The 23,551-nt window shown below is 42.0% G+C and overlaps 1 protein-coding gene across 2 annotated transcripts; it reads left to right on the top strand.

Moving 5' to 3' along the window:
* Nucleotides 1–76: 76 nt before the first annotated feature.
* On the top strand, nt 77–22,992 carry MELTF (melanotransferrin). Of its 2 annotated transcripts, XM_050308356.1 has the most exons (15): nt 77–2,751; nt 4,977–5,131; nt 8,704–8,803; nt 10,072–10,254; nt 10,577–10,733; nt 11,605–11,672; nt 12,396–12,583; nt 12,766–12,946; nt 14,245–14,396; nt 14,787–14,883; nt 15,727–15,921; nt 17,495–17,651; nt 19,841–19,908; nt 20,001–20,188; nt 20,983–22,992. In XM_050308356.1, the coding sequence occupies exons 1-15, from the start codon at nt 2,706–2,708 to the stop codon at nt 21,259–21,261; spliced, it is 2,214 nt and encodes a 737-aa protein (XP_050164313.1). In that variant the 5' UTR covers nt 77–2,705; the 3' UTR covers nt 21,262–22,992. The 2 variants fall into 2 exon arrangements, with proteins under 2 accessions (XP_050164313.1, XP_050164312.1); XM_050308355.1 differs by having other exon boundaries at nt 20,001–21,125.
* The last annotated feature ends 559 nt before the right edge of the window (nt 22,993–23,551 follow it).

Genomic DNA, 23,551 nt, shown 5'->3' with positions numbered 1-23,551 from the left:
AAATAATGTGTTAGAGGAACAGCAGTGACCAGACTGGGGCTGGTGAAGTTACTGGGTTGAAAGCAGGTTAAAACTTGTGATGCAATTATTGCTGGTGTTATATGGAATGCTAATGAGGCTTACAGGAAGTCTAAGGTACTGGTGCATGGCCCAAAATACTTTCTGTTTTGCACGATTTGGGAAGTTAGGTGGGTTGTCTTTCTGAGATTTCCTGCCTATGAAAGTGCAGGGTGTACTAGATTGATGCAGCTTTTGATACCTAATGTCATAAATTTTTAAGGGAGCTAAACATGTACTGTAGTCTCTCTTTGAAAGGGACTATTTGAGGTGTCTAGTGAGACATCTGAAAAGACCTCCTCTAAAAAAAACAAAAAGAAATATATAAATCTCTAGTATCAAATCTGCAAATGCATCTTACATCTCTATTTTGCGTATGCTTGTTCTTACCTCTTTTTTTAACTGCTCAGAAGGAGTCCTGTTCAGCTGAGTAGATCTGTGAGGAATTGCTCTTTCACATATTGGAGTGTCTTGAGTAACTTTCACAGAACTTCACCCCCAGGCACTTGTCATACAGTGGCCAGGTACTCCACTCAGACTGAAGTCCACAGTAATTTCTTTGCACAGTTGTCACGCTGGAGTGAAAACAAGTCTTTGATCAAGAAACTCTAAACGACTCTGGCGTGTTTTCTTTGCATTTTTGGTTTTGTTTGTTTCAGATCTTGTCCTTGAGCCCTGTCAGAAAGTTGACTCTGACAGCCCTGATGCTCCTAGTTGTCTTGTTTTAACTTGTAACTGTTAGGATTTTGCATTATTTAGTGGTTTTTTTCTCATTTTTCCAGTGTCAGGTGTTGATACATCTGTGATTTTTAGGTACACTTTCTGCATTTTAAAGATACATTTTAGAATACCTACACTTCTCTTAAGCCTTCCACAACTAGAATAATTGGGAAATCCAAATGGCATCTTAGTGATGCATTACCACCCTTTTCCTGGCCCAGTGAAGGCCCCATGGGTTTTCTTCCTGCCTGCTAACCCAGCTGGTTGTAATTGCTACACAGACACATGCTTGATAAAGTATTTGTTACTCTCTATTAATATTTTAATTTATGTTATACTAATTATTTCCTCGTGGGCTTTTTTTTCTAAATTGTGCTGAAAATTAGTTGAAGAAATTAGTATCTCCTTAAAGCATGGATATTCATAAAGTTAAGAATAAAATAGGAAAATTATCCAAAATTTCATAAACTGTGATTGTTGGAGGGGGATACATTCAGAATAGCCCACCTGCCTTCTGAACCTTTCCTGTAGAGGATCAGAAGCAGCACAGGAGAGGCCTGCTACCAAATTCATGTCTTATTAATTGTGCCCTGGCAGTCTTAAGCAACTGGTGTTGGGACTGTGCATCAGTTTTGTCATCTGTGTATAAATGTAAGCCTCACTGCATGCATCAGAGAGGGCTTCAGATGTTAATCTGTGGGAAGGGCACAGGAAGGATCCAAATAATGGATCCTTCAAGAAATTTGGAAGGACTCTAGTTTAGCACTTCAGACAACACAGGGACGATTAATGCCAGAGGCAGCCATAAGGTTTTGTTTGGGAAGGAGATCTGGAGGGATCATTATGATTTTTTTAGAGTTCTTAACTTGAAATAGCAATTAATTGACTCAGCTGTTGTCTTAACAGTTGCTAGTAAGTGTTAAAGCATCCTGGCCAAACTGCAGTCAGTAGCTGAGTGAGTAACTGCTGGAAGCATCCATGCCACACTCCTGACTGTACAGGCTGTGTGTGGGATGCACACAGCTCTCGTGTGTGAGGAGTCATGGCAGGACACAGCCATTCTGTTGCTGGGTGCTGAGCTGAGCAGTGGCAGTCAGCAGAGCAAAGCAACACTCAATGACTTTTATCTAAACCAAGTGTTAACAGGCAGCTGCAGTTCATTGACTAATGAGACATGAAGAAAAGGGCAGCACAAATGAGTGTTGCTCTGTGAAAGCTATGCTAAAATTCACAGAGCAGCTTTTAACAGAGCTATTGTCAGCAAAGTTTTTACTTTTGCTAGGCCTCCTCTAAAGCCTTTAAAAAAATCAGAATACTTCAGCTGCTTTATAGCATTTATTATTAAATTTCAGGAAATGTGCATTTAGCATGTGCTGTACCACCTGTAGAGTGTACAGGCTTTGCTGTTGTGACAGCCTGGGTTTCTGGTTATGGCTTTATGAAATTTCTGACAGTGCTGAGAATGTGGCATAAAGTGACTGAGCTCTCTGTCAGATAAAGTGCTTACCTTGAATCTCCTCCTGCTTCCTGAGCCCCATGAGTAGGAAGTACACAGAACTCAAAGTGAGGATTTGGTTCCACAGCCCTGCCTCACCCGTTTCCTTGAGCGTGGCCATTTACCGAAGTCTGGGGGTGGTGCCAAAGCAGCAACAACCTCATTGGTGCCTTTGATATTTTGCAATTTGCAGGTCTGATTTTTTTTTTTCCAAGTGTAGAGGCAGTGTGAGGAGAGCATGCTTTCTTTTCCAGTAGTCATTATGAGGTGACGTGTGCCAAGGTAAGCAAGATAAATTGTTGAACAAAGTGCATCTGCAATTGAATGCTGCTGATTTTCACCTAAGACCAGGCTGGAGAGAACACACTTGCAGAAAACTTGATCTCTTGTAGTTCTGAAGGCTGGAAAAATCACAGATCCCAAAATTTTCACCATGAAGAGCTCTGGAAATGTCTTCTATCTTTTCTTCTTTCATGCTGGTAAGTGTCCTCCAAAAACTTTGCCTGTGGCATGGTGTTTCTGGGGTTCACCTCTGTGTGATATGAGAGAGCAGAAGGAAACTAGAACCACTTCAGAACCAATCTTATGTGACCAGGAAAATAAATAGAATAGTAGAAAAGACTATATTGAACACCATTGACTCATTGATATCAAATGTTGTATTTTATTTCCTAAGCACTGAATCTACTACTTCTGGTGCAGTAGTGTCTGTTTCTCACAACAGTAAGCAGTTCTATGACACTTACTTCATAAAAGTAGAAATAAAGGCTTTATTTCACTTACGCTCTGTGCAACTCTCTGCTTTCTCCTGTAACTCCCAAATTCTAATGGTGAATGCTTTTAACTTCAGAGAGGCAAAATTGTAAATAAACTTGGGTTCAGAGACTGACCTGCTGTTTTAAGATGGGAAGAGAGGCTAACTTCAGGCCTTGTCTGTGCTCAAGCCCACTTCAGCTGGGTTAACTTGTAAGGAGGGAGCCAGGACATTGCCTAGATCTGGCTTTCCTGTAATAACTAAGTTCATCAGTTTGGAAAGGGACAAATAATTACCTGTTTTTGATGAGTGGGGAAAAACCAGATTAATGCTATTTTGTCTGAAATTTTCACTATTTTGTCTGAAACATGGAGCCAAATGAACTTTATTTCATGTTTCGGGTGTATATGGCTGATGATTTTTTCATACAATTCATGCTTCACCTCGTGTGTGTGTATATCTAAAACCAGAATGTTGAGGCTGAAGAACGGCACTTGGCAGATTTACATACTGAGATGCTGACACTCCAATTTAATTTCTGTTGGCTTGTATTTATACAAAGAAAACCCAAACTCCTTTATCAATGAAAACCAGGGTTCTTCTTTCAGCCCTAAGGAATTAATAGTGAAAATTTCACCCAGGCAGATGAGGTACAGGTTAAGTTTCTGTGAGGTGTGTTTTTATGATGACTCTCTTGTACCTTTCTTCTGGTCATCTAGGTTCTCAGAATTCCTGCAACTCAGAGGGGTATAATTGTTTCTCTCTCTGCTAGCACATACTGCCATGAAAACTTCCTATTAAGTTTTCCAAGTCTGACCTAATGTTTGTTGACAGCAGTAGAGTTGGCTCCGTGTTGCAGTGGAACAACAAGCCAAAATTGCTGTTTCAGTGTCGGGATTTTTGGCATCAACAGTCTTGTTTAGTCTGCAGCCACCACGTCAGAGAATGTGCATGGGAGCACCATTGAGCACTAGCAGAATAACTTTTAACTTTCAAAGTTGAATGTGGCATCTCAGCTGCATGACACTGGTGGGAAGTAGTGGGCCAGTTAGGGGTCTTAGAAAACCACGTGACAAATAGTTTGCAGCAGACTCCAGCTTAAAAATCGATATTGTAGAAAAGCAGTGGAATGTTGAGCCCCCACTTATGAAAACGGTCTGTACCTGTTTGTCAGCGTATCCCATCCTTGCGTTTGCAGCCAACACCACTGGTGTTGGTGACATCTCCTTACCAAAGCAGCCAAGTGTGTTTGTAGCTTTGGCACGTAGGAGGGTGGTGTTTGGGCCTGCTGAAAGGCACCTTTCTTCACTGATTAATGGAAATCTCCACTACTAAATTTGAGTCTTCTTTCATGGCACTGCCCTACCCTTTTCATGGCTGTGGTTACAGTCTCTTATGAAAGAGTGTTTTGAAGAGACAAGTTTACTTCTTTAGTTTCCGTAATAAGCCTAGTGGCAAGACTCTTGAGCACCCAAGGTTGCTTTCCTAATTCAGACCAAAAAGGGCTGGGGCAGGACTCCAGGTACTAACCAGCAATAGTTGAGACAGAGTTATCTTTAGCAGTCTCTTTGGTTTTGCAGTGTATCATTTTAAATGCTTTTGACATGGGAAAAGATGATGTGTTCTGGAAGGTTTTAAGAACCGTCTAGACGCCCTGACCAAGTCCATGGTATCCGTATTTCTTATGTCAGAAACAAATGCCATTGGGTTTCAGTATCAGAATCTGAACCTGTCTTGTATTCAGTCAAAAAAAACTTCTGTATTCATGTTAATTGAGATGAAAGTGGGAATAACCTCTAAAGACCCACTGCTAAAAGAGCCCTGACTTTTTTCTGCTTAGGGAGGAGAAGCAGAATAAAGGCTGGCTCTTTGGGAGCCTTTAAATAGTAAGCTCTGTTTTGAAGGTGCTGATGTGTTTCATAATATTTTCTCTTGGTGTTGTGTTTGCAGCTCTCAGCCTGGAACGTCTCCGGTGGTGCACTGTCTCTGAGCAAGAACTTTCCAAGTGTAATGACATGAGTAAGGCCTTTGGTGAGGCTGGAATCCTTCCCCCTCTGCAGTGCACAGCAGGGGGGTCAGCTGCCAACTGCACCCAGATAATTAAGGTGAGCTGTGGGGAACAGCGGTGTCACTGATTTAATTGGCCCATGTGCCTAGTAATAATCCATTGGCGATGTACATGGCTCTGTGGTGAATGTCTGACCATCCATGCAGCCAACCATAGGCTTCATGGCATTCATGTCTTTGAAAAATCCAAACATATACTTTTTAGAAAGTTGTAATAATGCTCATTCATATAAACCTGCATGTCAGAATGGCCCCATGTCATCTGTTTGGCTGCTCACATATGGCCAGTCATTAGGAACACAGCAGAGATCTTAAAGATGTCCTCCCAAATGCTAATCTTTGATTTGGGAATTGTCAGATTTATTTAGCAGATAGTTAAGAAGGGATGGAGCTGTAAAATGCAGACAGTAGTTAAAGCTCTGGTGCTGAGCTTATAAGTAGATTGTATTTTGATCAACTCTGGATCAAACTTCTATTTCAGGGTCCAGTCGTGGAAATTACTGTATATAGAGATGAGTGTAAAACCAAATCAAATCTCCCAACACCAGAGTACAAGAGAGACAAAGCAGGAAGTGGGGTGAGCAAAGGGCACACAAACCCAGCTGTATTAATTCAACTGCCCAGAGTGTGCTCATTTCCAAGAGGAACATTGCTCTGGAGAAGGTTTGAAAGACTGAACATGTGGACTTGCAAAATGCTGTGTGCAAAATAATTCCCTCTTTAGGAGGTGGTAGAAGGCAAAAAGTGAATATTGGAAGAAATGTGGAGGCAGGTAATCGTGGCTGCCTTCACTGGCAGAGTGTGGGGAAAGGGAAGGATGACTGGCTGTGTTAATAAGTAATATTACTGTGTAGACATGCTCAAGAATCAGGGTTTTGTGGAGGAAATGAAGACTGTCAAGGTCTGGCAAAGTAGTTCAAAGGGAGATGAGGCAGATGATTGTGGCCAGATAAAAGGAAAAAATTTCAGAAATTGGTATCTTGTAATTTACGTCAACAGAAGCAGAATGGCTCTCTGATTACTAAAACTACCTCATTGCCTCTTGATAAGTTCTGTTCTTGAGTGAGAAAGACTGTACTGAAGAATGTTAGGAGCCGATATTGATGTATATGTGGATCTTACCTTGGGATTAGACAAGAAATACATTCTAATGTCAGAGCTTCCCAAAAGCACTTGGCTGATTGCTACATTGCACAGGGGCACCTGTTAGACTCTGCAAAGGAGATTACTGAAAGGGCTGATAAGCGTCTGCTTCTGAAATACAGAGCTCCCAGAACTGCATTTGTAAGCCATTGCAAGCAACAGGTGCCTTTCTAAAACCTTGGATTCCTATAAAACTTGTTTAGCTGAACAGAGAAACCTGCAGGCAGATAGCATGAGTAAGTAGCTTTCTGATAAAATGAATGTTCACTGTAAGGCTTCTGACAAGACTTTGTCCTTGAGACCTCTTTTTTCTTGTGCTAATAGTAATCTACTAAATATTTAAACTGACCCCTTAGGACTGTGTGGAACCCCTGTGTCTGCATGCGCACTGAACTCTGATCTTTGAGGCCAAAAGGAGTGGGACATCACAGATGAAGAGGCAGAGATATGTTGTTTTGTATCATTGTGTAACTTGGACTTAGTCCTGTGAATGTGTTAGCACATGGATAAAGGAAAAACCCTCTTTGATAGAAGGTGTTTAAAAATTGAGTAATGTCTAAATATTTAACTAGGGAACCTGACAATATTTAGTGTGACCAGAGCTGTTCCTCAACAGGGTTTTAAACACTTGTGTAGGTAATTCTCAAATGTTGTGACACACAGCAATACAATTGCTCTGAAAGTAATTAATAAAGTATTACTATCACACCTATACTTATTAAAAATGTTGTATGTGGAATAGTCCCCACAGTAATTGTGTATATTTAAAGGAAAGGTCTGTAGCTTGTAAACTTATTCATGTTAAATACAACAAGAGGCATTTTTTATCTTGTTTTGTTCTGCTGTTCATACACAAGCTATTGATCAGAGGCTCTGCTGCTAAACAGAGTTGAAAGGCTCAGCTTTCCAATCAGAAAAGTGCTATTTGACATGGAAATATGGCCACATAGCACAGTCCTTGTCTTCTGTGGCCAGCCCTTTTCATTTCATCTGCTCTATTTTCTGTCAACCACCAATTCTAGAGGCTCACTTTGTTTTCCCTGAGGGTAAGATCCTTCTAACTCCCACCTCCTCTCCTTCTCATTGTCAGGTGTCCCTTCTAAACAACAGGCCATATTTGATTCCTAAACTGTCTTGTGGCCTGACCTTCACCAGAGCAATATCATGTCTGGTTATTCCAGAAAGATTTTGTCTGTTCTTTAAGATACAAATATCTCCCAACCCCAACTCTTCTTCAGGTTTCCTTGGATTCATTCTGCATTCCTTTCACCAGAAGCAGCTCTCGGGACATTGATTGTTTTGGCTAATCTTTTTTCTCCTTTGGGCCAAAGAAATTAAGGATTTCAAATCACATGACAACTTCAAATCTGGTTTAGCTGTCAACATCAACATATTACCTATGCTCTCACATGATCCCTTACAAAATTTTCAAGCTTTTTATGTGTCTCAGCCTGTGGGAAGTTGTTGTGGTGTACTGGGCAGCAGTTCCAGCCCTGCTTTAACTAGTGCTTTGCAACATCCCAAGGGATGAGTGAGCTAAATTACCCTCTCCACTGTCAAACCAGAGGTTAAGCAAACTGATAAGAAACTTGGAATCAGCTTAGAAATGCAAAATGTCACACTGCTGATTATTTCCACAGCAATATCTTGTCTCTGTGTGAAATGCCCTCTCCTGGCTCCCACTAGTTTCAGTACACAGTGGGGGCTGGGTTCAGCTGGCCAAAGGTGTGTATACAGCAGTTCTCTCAGCCTTGCTGCTGAGGGAAGTCTCATCCTGTGCTATCCAGAGCAATCGTGCAGCAGGATTCCAGCCAGCTTGGTGTTACAGTCAACAAAAAATATACAGTGTTGTTGGACACCTTCCCAGCAGTGGCGGCCTCAGATTTGTATCCCCCCAGTTTTGAACAGTCTTTTTAGATGTTTTCCTCCTTCTCAGATGTGCACTGCCATCCACTCCCTCCTCTGCATGTGTGGAGAGGTACAAGCCAGTGTGCTTTAAGGTTGCTTTTGAGTACACTTTGGAATTCAGATTTTGCAGCCCCAGAAGATATTACGTTAAACTATATGTGTATGATGTCAAAACTATATTTACTTTATTTAAATCTTCAAACTTTGGGGCACTAGTTAAAGATATGAATGAAACTCCAAATTACTGGGCTTAAAAGATTCATCACAGATCTGCAGGACCTGTTTCTAAGGTTCCTTTGCACTACTAAGACTAGTGAAGCCATCATAGTACAGAGCTGGTTTCTGCATTGTTTCTGAAGGAAGGCAGTTTTGAAGGTCTAAAATCCCCCCTGGAAATTGTTTTTCAGAAATTTGAGTGCCCTTAAAATAACTGTTCAAAGAGAAGAAAACACAGAAATGCAGATTAAGGGGCCTCTTCTTCTAAATTCATGTGTACTCTAGCTGTTGGTAAATACTGATAATTAAATTTCAACATTTTTCTGCCCTTGTGTCTGCACAGGATGATTTGGCAGATGCAGTGACACTGGATGGCCGTTCAATTTACCAGGCTGGAAGGGAGCATGGTCTGAAACCTGTGGTTGGGGAAGTATATAACCAAGGTATATTCTGACTAAATAACTTTTAGATTACTTAAAATGCACAGGAATGTACTATTTGGGATCCTTCCCTGTAAGACTCTAAACAGTAGGTAGGGGTCAGGTTCCTTGCCTTGGTTGCTCCTGCCTGTAACAGAGTGTGTGGAGAAGGAGGAGATGCCGGGCTCGGGTCAACTCTGTCCTGAAGCAGTTGGGTCAGAGTAGCTGTTCCTGTAATAGTTTTTTTGGGTTGGGTTTTGTTTATTTTTTACTGTCTCCCTACTTACTGTCTTCTCTGTTCCATACTTTTCAGATTACTGAATTGCAAAGCATAAATTGTTAAGGTTTATCTCTCAAACCCATACATTAGAATAATTAGATTTTGGTTTTAGTAGTGTGTATGATTACCTGCTGGAGGAAAGGAAGTGCTGATTCTACTCCTTTCTAGGTGACCTTAAGCTTTGAGTTCCTTTCAAGGCAGAGGCAATAATTCAGTGACTTGTCTTGACTAAGGGCTCAGTATTAGCTCAGAGCTCAGTGATGTTGCCCATCACTTTAAGAGATCCAAGGGAAGGAGGAACTCTGGAAGCAGTCTGCAGGCAGTAGTGTCCCACCACTCTATTATGAGATGGAGCTGGATTTGGTTTGTAGCTGGGTCTCAGTGTCATTTGATCAAAGGCATCCTCAGAAAGTGCCTGTTGGGCACTTGGGGTCTTGACTCATCTACATCATGACTTGGGTGAGGGATCTGTACTTTGGCTTCTCAAAACCAAATGGGTCTCATGATGCAGAGGCTGGCTGTCTCCATTACTCAGATTATGAGCCTCAAATCAAAGAAAAGTGGATGAAATTTAATGATTAGGTCAGATTGAATGACTTCAGACCCTCAGCTCTTGACTCTTTGAGTTATATCAAACTGCAAAACAAAGAGAATGAAATGAGCTCTGATGCTCCAGGGATGTCAGCCTGCTCTGCTGTATCAAAATTAAGATCAACTGGGGAGTAAATTATATTGGTTTCAATTCAATCAAAATATATTTAGAGTCACAGAAAACTTCTTCCAGAAAGGAAAAGCAGGGTGACCTTCAAAGTTAGAGCAGATTGCCTGTGGACTTTAAGACAATGCACACTGAAAAAATAATGGGGGACACTGATTCACAGTCAGCAGGATCTCAACAAGGATGTGAACAGTGTGCCTTCTTGCCTGTGGGCAGGGGAGCCACAAGAGGCCACAAATCAATGTATCTCACTGTAATGCTGATGTGAGGCTTCTCTTTCTTCTTACACTGCAGAGATTGGAACTTCCTATTATGCTGTGGCTGTGGTAAAGAAGAGCTCCAACATAACCATCAACAGCCTGAAGGGTGTGCGTTCCTGTCACACAGGGATCAACAGAACTGCAGGCTGGGATGTGCCAGTGGGTTATCTGACTGACAGTGGGCAACTGGCAGCTATGGGATGCGACCTTCCGAAAGGTAAGAGTTACAGGGCAAAGATCTGTTCTTCAGCAATTCCTTTCTGAATGGTCTTGGGCCCCTGTGTGTGGACAGAAACGTGGTTCAACTGCTCCTTTGTTCCTTGGCTTTGATGATGCTTGTACCAGGGAATAGACCTCATGTAGATCTGATGAAGGCTGTAGAGTTTTTGTTTTTTAAACTTGGAAATCATCTTTTAAGAAAAAAATTACTTATACCTTCTAAATCTATTCAGAGATGTACTGTGTAGATGTGTTAAAATGAGATTGTAGGATCTTGTTTATTCATGGCTAAAAATGTCTCATTCTAATTTCGGTTTTAGCTGTAAGTGAATATTTCAATGCAAGCTGTGTTCCTGGAGCAAATGGTGTGAACTATCCCAAATCCCTCTGTGAGCTCTGCATAGGGAATTCAACTGGAGAGCACAAATGTGAACGAAATTCCCAAGAGCAATACTATGACTACAGTGGGGCTTTCAGGTAAAAGTCATGTCTCTGTCAATTTTTTTTATCACTTTATCTCTGTAGATACCAGTCTAGGCCTCACTGACTGGAAGTTGAAGACACATAGCTTCCAGTTTATCTTGTTAGAAAATCTGCAGTTTTGTTAGGACAACTATGCTTTTAACCTGACTCAACAAAAGTAATTCTTAACCCACTATTTCAAGTATTAATACCTGAGTATTAAAACCAAATGGATATTTAGCATGTATACTGGGCAGGGAAAGCCCTATTTGCTGTTTGCTTTGTTGAGCAGCTGTTCACACAGAGTGTTTGTTTCATCAGACTTTACTGACTTTATCTTTCCCAGTAAAACTTAATTGCCGTTGGAGTCTGAGAGCTGAACTGTTTCCCTACTTGACTATTTCAGTCATCCCATCTGAGTGGCACTCAATTATCTACTTGCTCTGCCTCCATTTTTGCACACCAATCCCTTATTTTCCTCTTTTCTGTCTGTGTACTGTGTTGGAGCTCCCAGTCCCTGAGTAATAGCATTAACTGAGCAAGGGCAGAATTTGCTTACAAGAAACACTTGCTCCGTCCTGCACATTTCCCAAAGGATTGTTGTGACTACCTTAGACAGAGAAACTGTCCTGGACGAAAAAGGTCATGGTGTTTGTCCCAGGCAGCACTGAACATGTTGTCCATGTTCACCAAATGACAATGATAGTTTACTTCATGCTCTAACAACAACTAGTCTCTGCCTTGAGCAAAACTCTCTGCACAAGGAAATAGGTCAGTGTCTGTGTCTGATGGAACGTAGCACAGAGCCCTCGGGCTGTCGGCAGTGGCCAGTGCACAGGAGCTGGGTTTTGTAATGCATTTTTGTGCTTGGATTTATATTTATTAGGTGTTTGGCTGAAGGTGCTGGAGAGGTTGCTTTTGTGAAGCACAGCACAGTGCCTGAAAATACAGATGGTGAGTAATCCTGAAGCTTGTTGAATAACGGCTGCAAGGTCTGAAATACTGTGTCTGTAATAACAGAATAATATCAAATGTTTGATGTATTTTGAATTGAGCAATCAGAAATTAAGTGCTGTGATAGTGCAAACATGTACCTCCATGCACCAGGAGACAGAGGAGTCCATGGGATTTTTTTTTTTCCTTTTTAATGCTTGATAGTTTCAATAAAGGTTAAAGGTTAGAGGTGGAATCTTAAACTGCTTTTGCAAAGAGAATTTCAACAGCAGTAAATTATTTTTATATAGACCTGGGCTGTTACATTGCTCCAGCCTACCATGGGATTTCAGAAGAGACTAGCAGAAAGGTGACAAGAGGTGACCTGTCCTATCTGGCACTATGTGAAAACCACCTTGAGCATATGAGTGCTTTAATATCATGGACCAGTCTGACCCAGGGGAGAGCAAAAACAACAAAATGTTGCCTGTGATGCTAAACTTAGGGATGCTCTTGATACTGCTGCAGACCCCAGTACAGCTCAGTGCAGTCTCACAAGTGGTAAGCTGTTTTCTCATCAGAGATAAAGGACTAAAGGACCCCAAATGTGCATGAGGTGTGTTGTACAGTCAGGAATAGCTCAGAGATGCTCAGGACGTGTGTGTCCTGCTCCGTGTGTGCAAGCGATGTTTAGAGAAGGCTTGGAGCCAAACTGTTCCATAAGCATGTCCTCTCTGATTTCAGGAAGAAGTTCTTTCTTGTGGGCCCGGCGGCTTCGCTCCTGGAACTTCCAGCTCCTGTGTCGTGACGGCAGCAGAGCCGATGTGTCAGAGTGGAGAACCTGCCACCTGGCCCGAATCCCAGCTCGCGCCGTGGCTGTGCGGCCAGACACAGATGGGACAGTTGTCTTCCAACTCCTAAACCAGGGACAAGTAGGAAACCATTTTTTCATCACTGAGTTGCATTTTAGAAGGGTTCTTCCACCTCTCTTGGTAAACTGAAGACAGAATATCTGTGCACCTTCGGCTCTGTGGGGTTTGAAGGGGTATAGGATGTCACAGATCCCAGGCAGAGGGATGTCTGACAGGTGCTTTTTTCTTCTTTAACATTACAGCAAAGATTTAATGGAGTGGGCGCCAAGTTTCAGATGTTTGACTCTGCAGCCTACGGTGCCCAAAATCTTCTGTTCCAAGACTCCACCACAGAGCTCGTTGCAATCACAGCTCAGAATTATCAAACATGGCTGGGTGATGAGTATCTTCATGCCATGCAAGCTCTGAGCTGCGACCCCAACAGTAAGTTATCTGTAGATTCCTATTTATAAACAAGAACAAAGATAGGTGATAGCAGAGATAGTGTTGATTCTGGTTTTTCTCCTCACTCTTGGAGGGTTATGGCAAGATGCCAGTCTGAGCTTGCAGAAAGGTCACCTTTTGACAGAAACAGTATCACATTGCAGAACTGTTGTAGTAAGTTGAGGATGGCCAAGAATTAAAAACTAGGCACCTTTCTGATGATGGCCAACATTCAGCTTTTTATTGCTTCGTCCAGTATATTACATCTTGTTCTCACACACCTGCCTCACACACACTGTACAGAACCTTACATACCATACTGTTCTTAGTTCTCTATATCTATAATTTATTACTAGCCTTCACATATGATTGGATGCTCACTTCTTATTTACATTCCTTTCTCACTGGTCAGGTCTAGCACCTTTTCAAGTCCTTCACAGTGCCTGCTTTTCCCAGGGAAAATCAGCCCCAAAGTGTCAAAGTCAAAATCCTTCACCCCTTCATCAGGGGCTCCGTGGCCTTGCCGCTTACCTCAACACTTTCCTGTGCAAATTGACACGCTGTATTCTAAGATGCAAAAATTTTCTATCCTTTCTGGTATATGGAGACATTAATCTGGTAAGCTGCTACTGGTTCTTGGTACTTAATTTCTTACCTGCTGACAAGGGGAAATAACAATGCACTGCTGCACAAGTCCTCAGGTAGTCTATAAAAATGTATGAATGAGTTCCTAGCAGAGGATTTCCTTTAGAATCTGAAGGAAATCCTCTAAAGTTCCTCTTTACTGAAGTGTTATGGTCTTTCCTACTAACAGAAGAAATTAGAAATTACTTGATATGCCTTCAGGGAAAGTCAGAAAGACACGTTGTAAGAATCTCTGCCTTAAGAAGCTTGATAATCCTGGCAGCTGAGCCTCCAGACACACTCTGTGCTACAGCAAAGCCCCTCACCTCCCAGACTTGTCTCTTGTGGACATTGCTCCGTGACTGAGGAAGCCTGTGCTCAGGGGGGCTTTTTGCTGCACTCAACTAACACATTATGGCTGTGCTTAATGGTCAGCAATTGTAGAAGTTGTTGTTCCTTTGCTATGGATGGGTTTGCGGTGTGAACATAACTGCTAATCTGGAATGCCCTGGTTCCTGATCAGGTAGAAATTGGAGCTGGAGGGATGGGGAGCAACACAGAAGCAAACATTTTCCATAACATGTGTGGGACATGTGTGACAAGGGGCAGTGTGAATGCCTCCTTGTCTATTGCAAAGAAAGTGAATGTATTATTTGCTTTTCAATTTTGTGCAGCGTTGCCAGAGAGCCTGAACTGGTGTGTTGTATCCACTGAGGAGATTTGGAAATGTGGTGAAATGACCGTTGCCTTTAGGAAAAAGAATTTGAAACCGGAAATTCAGTGTATTTCGGCTAAGACAAAGGAAGAGTGCATGGACCTGATCCAGGTAGGCTGCTACAGTCCTTGTGCAATAAACCAAATTAATAAAAGCTGCTCCCTGCTGGGTTAGAGATACATGTGTGACCGGTAGGAGCACTGGATTTCAAGGAGGTAGTTCAGGTGGTATGAATGGGCCTGAACCGTGATGATCTTCAGCTGCGATAAGGGCACTGTTGCCTGTCTAAGTCAAGCCTGTATGTGTGAAATCTCCTGTAATTGCTTCACTGATGAAGCTTTGTGCACATTTTGGAGGTTTTCTTTAGCAGTGTATTGCTCTTCTGCTGTAAGCCTTGCCCTTTGAGGTCCAACAGGCGTGATGCTCAAGGTGTCGTCATTGTAGCAGGGAAAGTATCTGCTGTTTTTTCAAAGAAATCCTACATTTTCTTATATTTTTCAGAAAAAGGAAAGTGATGCCGTAGTTCTGGGTGGAGCTGATATTTACACAGCTGGGAAGATGTATGGCCTTGTACCAGCTGCTGGAGAAAGTTACTCTGGTAAGAAGGTCAGGAAACATAAATATAGACCTTATTTTTCCAGGTCGTTTGAAGACAGATCTAAAAGCCCAGCCCTTTGTCCTTCCCTAGCCCTGCTGGGAAAGCTGTTTTCAAAAAAATGAGAATTACTCTCACATCATGAATAGATGAGGAAATAAGTATGAGATGAGACATCTACAGTGAGTCAACTTTTACCTGTCCTGGTCCTCCAGAGACCAGGTTGAGTCTTTGACAGTTTTGAATCTTGTAGTTCTTTTATTTGTCTTTTCAATTCTGAAAAAAAATATTTACAGTGGAAAAAAATAGTATTTACAAAGTCAAAATATTTTTAACAGAAACAAAAATACAGAAATTACACAGTAGATTCTAGTTAAAAGTAAATTCTTCCTGTCAGTGTGGCTGCTTCAGTCACCAATGAAAAGTGGGCTTGTGTCCATGATGTCACTTAAGGTAAAGTTTCAGTATTCTGCAAAACTCATTGATGCTTTGAGGTTTTCACATAAAAATAACTTCTTAAAGCAGATATGCTAAGTGAGTAATGACCCGAATGTTGTTTTTCAGAGGGATGTATTTGTAAGAGCTGGCATTAATAAGAACACTTTCCTGTCTGTCTCTAGTTTATTCAGCTCAGGTGCAGCAGTGCCACCTTGCAGGCTATAGGTGAATGCAGCAGTGTGAGGTACTAGAAGTGAAGAGTAATTCCATGTACATCCATACTTCCTGATTAGCTGAATGTTGTTGCAATTAAGTTGGAACCAGATAAGAGTGATGGATCTGTAGATGACCACTAAGCAGTGGGAATGCTGAAGGGAAGCTGTAATGTGTTGTGTTTTTTTCTCCAAGCTAATGACAGCAGCAATGCATACTATGCTGTGGTGTTAGTGAAACGAAATCTGTCCAGTGCATTCACCATCAGTGACCTGAAAGGGAAGAAGTCCTGCCACACAGGACTAGGGAGAAATGCTGGATGGAATATTCCCATTGGCATACTAATTAAGAGAGGGATTATTAAGCCCAGAGACTGTAATATTCCTCAAGGTAAGACAATAGTACTACATCTCAAAAATACAGTAATAGTTTAATGATAAACTTTAATTAGGTAATTTTGACATTTCATAGCTCTGTATTAACCATATCTGTTTGTGAAGGGGTATTGTGTTTTTAATATAATGATTTGAAATTCTAAATTTGCCACCACTAGTGGAGGGATCTGAGAATGTTAAATCTAACAAAAAATATTCCTTTCTTTTATCAGTGGCTAATTCAGGTTGGACAGGACCTTTGGAGATCATCTAGTCCAATCAACTGCTCAAAGCAGATCGGATAGTTCAGATTGCTCAGAACTGTGTCTAGGGAGGTTCTGAGTAACTCCTAGGAGAGAGATTTTATGCATCATCTCTGGATGCTGTCCCAGTATTTGACCATTCTTGGTATAAAGAGTTTTTTTCTTGTCTAATCAGAATTTCCTTCTTGTAATTTTGGTTCTGTTACTTCTCATCCTTTTGCTCTGAATCCCTGAGAAGGATCTGTCTCTGTCTTCCTGAAAAACCTGCTATGTGAGTGAAGACAGCAATAGAGTGTTAGTTGTCTTATCTCCAGGCTGACCAAACGCATCTCTCAGCCTGGTAAGTGTGAGTTGTGCTCCAGCCTCTGAGCATCCCACTCTCCTTCTACAATATTTGCTCTGGAATGTCCATGTCTTTGTGACACTGGGAGCTCAGAACGTGCCACAGATGTCAGAGGAGGACCATTGCTCCCTGACTGCTCCATTAACACACCCCAGAATGCCATGAGCCTTCATTGGCACAAAATCATGCTGATAACTCTTGATGTCCATCAGGATCCCCAGATCACTTTTTTTTTTACAGATCTGTTGTTCAACCTGCCAGTCCCCAGCCTTCCATGGTCTTACCCCATCCTAAAAGCAGGATTCTGCATTTGCCTTTGTTGAACTTTGAGGTTCCTGTCAGCCTGTTTTTTCAGCATGACCAGACCCATCTCAATGGCAGTCCTGGCCGCAGGGAATCCAACTGCCAAAGTTTATTCCAGTTTTCAGAAATGCATTTGAAGAGTCCATGACTTTTTATATTCAATCAACTTATTGTGTTGTCTTGAAAATCCTGTTTTCACACCTGACTGCCTTGGGTTTTGCTTGAGGATATTGACCCAAATCAGGTAACAATAACAGTCACAGAAAATACAGATGTATCCCCTCTAGGAGGTAATTCCAGCTCTGGGATATCATTGCAGTAAATGATGTATCTCTTTATCCAGAATTTTATTGTGTTATTTTCAAACTGCATTAGGTAGTGAAGCAATGTAGAACAACAAGAAAGGAATCTGTGGCCATAGAACTCCAGCTTATAATTTTGCTTGCCTATTTCCTGTCTATCTCCTGGGAAGCTCTTTGGTTTCGTTACCTAGTCAGCTAAATAGTGCTTTGAAAATACCTTAAGAGTTCTAGTTTGTGAATTCCAGTAAGGCAGCTGTAACTCCTATTTCTATGCTCTACTGAAACCTGCATTGGTTATAACTTCATGATGGTATAACTGCTTTTTTTTGGTGAAGAGTCCACACTTTTCACTTCTTGTGTTGGTTTGTCTTTCCCCAGCTGTGAGTGAGTTTTTCTCTGCCAGCTGTGTGCCTTCAGCTGAACAGGACAATTACCCATCAAAACTCTGTCAACTCTGTATTGGGGATGAGAGTGGAAACAATAAATGCAGTGCAAGTAGCCAAGAACGTTATTACAACTACAGTGGAGCCTTCAGGTAACTCATACAGGTTGTTGTTATTTAGTTTGTCAGCTTGTCAAAATGCAAGGAGGACCTAGTTTCCATCCCAGTCAGCAAACAGTGCTGTAAATGAGGTGGGACATGTGTCCTCATATGTCTTTGCCAGTACAGGTCACTAGATCATGTCCAAGCCTTTTGCCACCTTCCTGGTCCGCAGACAACCAGCCCAACAGCCCATCCTATCTGTGTACACAGCATCCACACAGCTACCTGGTAAATAGTGAAGTGCTAGACTTAGATAGGAGCCCCTGGTGGTCTAGTGGTAAGGGCGCAGCGCTGTCACCGCCGAGGCCTGGGTTCGATTCCCGGTCAGGGACACTCCCGGGCAGATGGAGCTCGTTAGCATTTAAAAAGGCAACCCATCTACATCCTAAGGACCTCGCTGCCACCCGGCAGATGAACCTTAGGATTAAAGGGTGGGCTCAGTTCCGCGCACACTGTCTCACCTAAAAAATCCAATGTGCAGGCTGGAAGGTGTAAAGACCTTCCCCGGATCTTCACTCACGAAGACTGGCCATTATTATTATTATTATAGACTTAGATAACTACTTTTTGCAAACCTATTTAGTTGTGTCCAGCTCTTCTGCTGTGGTACATGCCTTTCAGGCAAACTCCAAATCCTCTGCTATACTTTGTGGAATAACAGAGCCAGCTCCCAGTCACCAGATGAATGAGCAACAAATGCCATTGCAGGCTCTATGAGCCTTGTTCATATTCTGAGCTTGTGCCTTTGATAATAGTGCCCATACAGTCAAACTTTATATGGAGATCACTTTTTTAATAGAGATGATGTTTAATTCATTGAATGATGTGGAAAGTTTTAGGTATATAAAAGGTTAGGATTTGGGTGAAAAAATGGAGGATCACAGTCTTCTACAAGGTAGGGGTAGGTTTACCTCTGATGCTTAGGTGATCCTCTCTGAAAGAAGACTGAGTTATGGAGGTAATTGAGATGAGCTTAGAATTCACCTCCAGATTTTCTTCAACTCTGGCTGTCTTCAGACTAACTTGACTAAAGGTATAAGAAGGCATTCAGCTGGTGTATATCCCACTACCTGGGGCAAATTAAACTGTGCAGAGTAGTGAAAAGTCTGTCAGGAACAGCTTTTTCTGATGGGGAAATGCATTGAACAGCACCTGCTGAGTCCTCATTCGCCGCATGACAGTGTCAGCCACAGCACGATAAGACCTTTGATTATAACTGCTGATGTTAAACCCAGTACAATTGAAATATATGTATTTTTGGTAACTGTTAGCAGTGATAACTTTCCCTCACATTTTGTACTGCATAAACCATGCACAGTTACAGCTTTACATTATTTGATTGGTGTGTTTAATTATCTTGTTTTATGAAGTACTTTTGGAAAACATTTGTAGAATAAACTGCAAGGTACCACCATTGAACTACCCACAGATCATCTGCCCATACCTGGGAGGATAGATCTTTTTTGCTAGTTCACCCCAGCTCACTGCTTTGAGGGTGATGTTATTTATGTATTTCTTGCTGAATGGAGCAAGTGCTGTGCATTTCTTTTGTCTGTTGACTTCATATTTCAGGCTTAACACAAAAATATCTGAACAGCCTGTGGTGCCTGTTGCACTGTGCACTAGAGAATGTTACAGAGTAACAAATGCTGGTAAAGGTCTGTGTTCTACACCTCTGCCCTGGCACCCTCACAGGAGGGGTGCTGATTTTTAGGGTACCCTTGGCATGTTGGGCTGTTCCTCCTTTAGAAAATTAGAGGAAACTGAACTTAGCTCTGGAACAGTTCCCTTTGAAACTGCAGTTTGTTAGCTGGAGATCTCCGATGTACAGGGCTGTAAATGCTGCACTGAATATCACATAATAGGTCTTCTATGTCTTTGCTCATCCATAACTGGCCTTTTCTGTTGTATCTCACACTGGTTTTAATACAATTTTTCTACTGTATTCCTCTCTTAAAATTCTTGATTCAGAAGATTTTTTAAATACTTTGCAAAGATGTTACTTTTCCCTTCCTTCAAAATGCTTAATTTCTCTGTTTTTTCTTATTACCTTGGGGTCCACTACATTTTTTGCAGGAATGCGTGTAAGAAAAATTGTATTCTAAACCTATGAGTTATATAAAAAATGTGGTTCGCATAAAGGTGCTTTGAATTGAAATTATATCTTTGACTTCCTTTAGGTGTCTGGCAGAGGACGCTGGGGATGTGGCCTTTGTGAAGCACTCGACAGTGTTTGAGAACACAGATGGTACTTACTTTTACACAGCTCTTTATTATAATTCAATTTCCTCTTGCTCTAAAGCATTCAGTGAGTGACAATGACTAGTTTCTTTTTTTCAGGTAATAACACTGATAGTTGGGCCCAAAACTTGAAGTCCAGTGATTTCCAGTTACTGTGTCCAAATGGTGCCCGTGCTGAAGTCACCCAGTTTGCTGACTGTCACCTGGCTCAAGTGCCAGCTCAAGCCGTTATGGTTCACCCAGATCTCAATGTTTTTGCTCTATATGGACTACTGGACAAAGCTCAGGTAGTAATAATCCATTTATTTCAGGGGGGAGTTTTATGTGGCCTAACACAGTTCAAGGATAAAGACAACAGGACCATTCTGCTAAATCATGGCACTGTGCAGAGCCCTGTTGTTGGGAGCGTGACAGAGAAGGTAAAATACAACCCATGTCATTCTCCCAGTAAAACCACCCTGGTACACAAGGGATTTCAACTTTTTGCCCAGCCACTGATTGCAGTAGTAATTTTCCTGGAGCTTAAGGTGTTTTCCCTTGTCTTTTCCATGTTTCTGCATGACTTTGAGGTCTACAGGGAATAGAGTACATGCTAATGCTTTTCCATTCTGGAATTTTCCTAGGAGTGCAACAGAACACTGCTGAGTATATTTATGCTGCAGCCATGTACAGGGTGAACCATCGACCTGGCTGCTTCAGAGAGGTTCTTCTCCATACTGAAGTTAACTTGTTCAAAAGCAATACTGAGTATCTCCATGCTAGGATTCAGTAATTTCTGTAACTCCTGGGCAGACAAACCCTGCATTATGGAACAACATTTAGGCAGAAGAATTTTTTTTAAAACTACAACTCTTTCCAGAGAGTAACTAAAAAACCAGAATCACAAATGCTGTTCCTGTAATTGTCCGTGGCTGAATTCTGTATCTAATCTACTGGAGCGTCTAAAAGCAAACGCATAAGAGATTCTGCAATTGTGTATGAATTTTTCATCTACAAACCAGTTCATACTGTCTTTCGTGTTGAACAGGAGGAATGTGGCACTTAATCTTGCAAAATACTGAAACTTTTGCATTATTTTCAGGTCTATTTTGGAAATAGCAGCAATGGAAATGGATTCAAAATGTTTGATTCTTCAACTTTTCAAGGAAAAAACTTGATCTTTAAGGATTCTGCTGTTGAGATTGTGCCATTACAAGAGAAGAGGACATACACAGAATGGCTGGGGAGTGAATATGTTGAGTCCCTTGAAGGGCTGCAAACACCACAGTGCTCTGGGGCAGGCAATAAGATAACACAGTACTCCCTTGTGCCTACTGTCATTCCCTTTCTTGTTTTGTGTCAGATACAAGGCTTGGACTAGTACGGTTCAAATGGCAACTTCCAGGCCCCCTCTGCCCAACCACCTTCTCTTCAGAAAAGCTGTTTGAATAATGTGCTATGCAAACATTTGAATGCCTCTTCCTGCCTATTGCAGGGGAAGTGCCAACAGCACCTGCTCATCAGGAGATTAGGATGGGGCTGGAAGATGCCCCATCTGTTTGGATGGGGTGGAATTTGGGGCAGAAGCCAGCAATACAGTATCAACATGGTTTACAAGATCAGTCCAAAGCTGGAGCATCTCTGTCATTGTTGCTGATGTTGAACCATCCAGGATTCCCAAGTACTGTTAGATGAATACTGGGTTTCTGACCTGTAGAAGAATTTCTGCATGTTGGAAGGCAGTATCAAAAACTTTGTCTACTGAATCCTCTCTGGCCTTCTGGCTGGTTAAGTTCAGACTCCACATCCCTGCTTAACCCATCCTACCCAGTTCCTCCTGAGCTCTGCTGCCATAGAGGTAAGTGCAGAGAGGACAGACAGGCTGTGGACAGAATCCAGTCTAGAATACAACTTCTGCTGTGGACAAAGTCTTCCATCTTCCACTAGAAGGAAATAGGGGAAATTTCTGGAGACACTGGACAAAAAAGCTCAGAGAGACTTGGAAGGGACTACTTGTTGACAGAGAAAAGGACAGAGCCATATATGACCATCCACTGAGCTTGTTGACTTTACCATACCCACTGCACTCACTGCTGGAGAGAGATGTCCTGTGATCTTTAATCTGATGGTCCTGTCCTCCTACTAGGATGAACATACATTCACTGTAAAAACAGATAATAATCCTGTAAATAAGTGAAAATAATAAATCAACATGAGAAGTAATTACAATTTACCCAGATTCCAGCCTTATAGCTAAACTTCTCTGGGATGCTGCCCACCATTCTATTGCTCCCAGGTTACCAGAGCTGGAGCAGGAGAGACCCAGCCCAGTCCCCAGCTGTACCAGGTGGGATTAGTGTGTCTATGGCAGGGATCTGTGGCAGGGGGCCTGCTTCCCAGACCCCCAGTTACTGGTCAGCTGCCTCCAACTGCTGTCACTGCTGTGTTCCTTCTCTCTGGGCTTTTAGTCAGTTATGAAATAGCCGGGTGAACAGGAGCCAGCAATGTGCCCAGGTGGGCCAGAAGGCATCCTGGCCTGTATCAGGGATAATGTGGCTAGCAGGACCAGGGAAGTGATTATTTCCTCTGTGCTCTCTACTATGGCACTGGTGAGGCCATAGTACTCAAGTACTGTGTCCAGTTCTGGGCCCCTCAATTTAGGAAGGCAACAGAGGTGGGGAAGGAGCTAGAGCAGAAGTCTGATGAGCAGTGGCTGGGGAAGCTGGGGGTGTTCAGCCTGGAGAAAAGGAGGCTCAGGAGTGTAATAAATACAGGTTATAATTCATGTCAAATGGGTGAATGCAACCCAGGAGGGAAGGAAAACAAACGGATTGTAAAACTTAATTGCACCCCCATAAAGGCATAAAATAGACCATCATCTTCCCTGTCCTCCTAGCCAAGAATTATGTCCAAACGAGATCAGCTCAAGTAGCATGATGGTGCCTTATTTTGAAGGGCATATGAATTTAAAACTTAACATAGAGATAACTAATTAGTCTAGGCTGTGAAAATAAATATATGATGAATACCTAGAATAGTGATGTAAATGTATATGCATGTGATATAATGAATATGTATGGGATATTTGAAATAAAAACTGGACTTGTACCCTGTGTCAGGTGTGGCAGACTCAGGAGAATTTCTTGTCTGTACACCCAGCGCTGTTTGCTTCTACCATATAATAAATTCCAATTTGAAAATAATTTATATCTTGAGACTATGTTTCTCACAAATTTGGTGACCCCGATGTGATAAACGCTCCATGTTCTGCGGAGTTATTTAGTGCCTGAAACAGGGCAGGGTGCCTCTACTGATTTTAGCGGCCTGTTTCAAGCCTAATTCTCTGACAGGACCGGAGTAACACACTCTATGGTAAAAGCAAGGATAAAAGCTCCTGGAGTGCTGCAGCAAAAGGCCTGTAATTTTTGTGTACGAAGACCCAATTTAGAAAACGGACTGGTGAGTATAAATTGGTTGGGTGGAAAAAGAACTCGGAGTGAGTAGGGTATGTACGAGACACGGCCCTGCCACAACCTGAGTGTAGAGTCCTCATAACTGTGTTTCCTAGACCGAGAGGAACACAGCCAGCAATGGGACAAGGCAAATGAATTGTTGATTCAACCTCTGAGGTCTGTGGAAAGATTTTTAAGAAGGGATCCCAGAGAGTCGGG

Source organism: Myiozetetes cayanensis, unplaced genomic scaffold (genome assembly GCF_022539395.1).
Source record: "Myiozetetes cayanensis isolate MyiCay16 unplaced genomic scaffold, myiCay2020 scf13, whole genome shotgun sequence".
Classification (NCBI taxonomy): Eukaryota; Metazoa; Chordata; class Aves; order Passeriformes; family Tyrannidae; genus Myiozetetes; species Myiozetetes cayanensis.
This window is presented reverse-complemented; position numbering and strand designations above follow the sequence as displayed.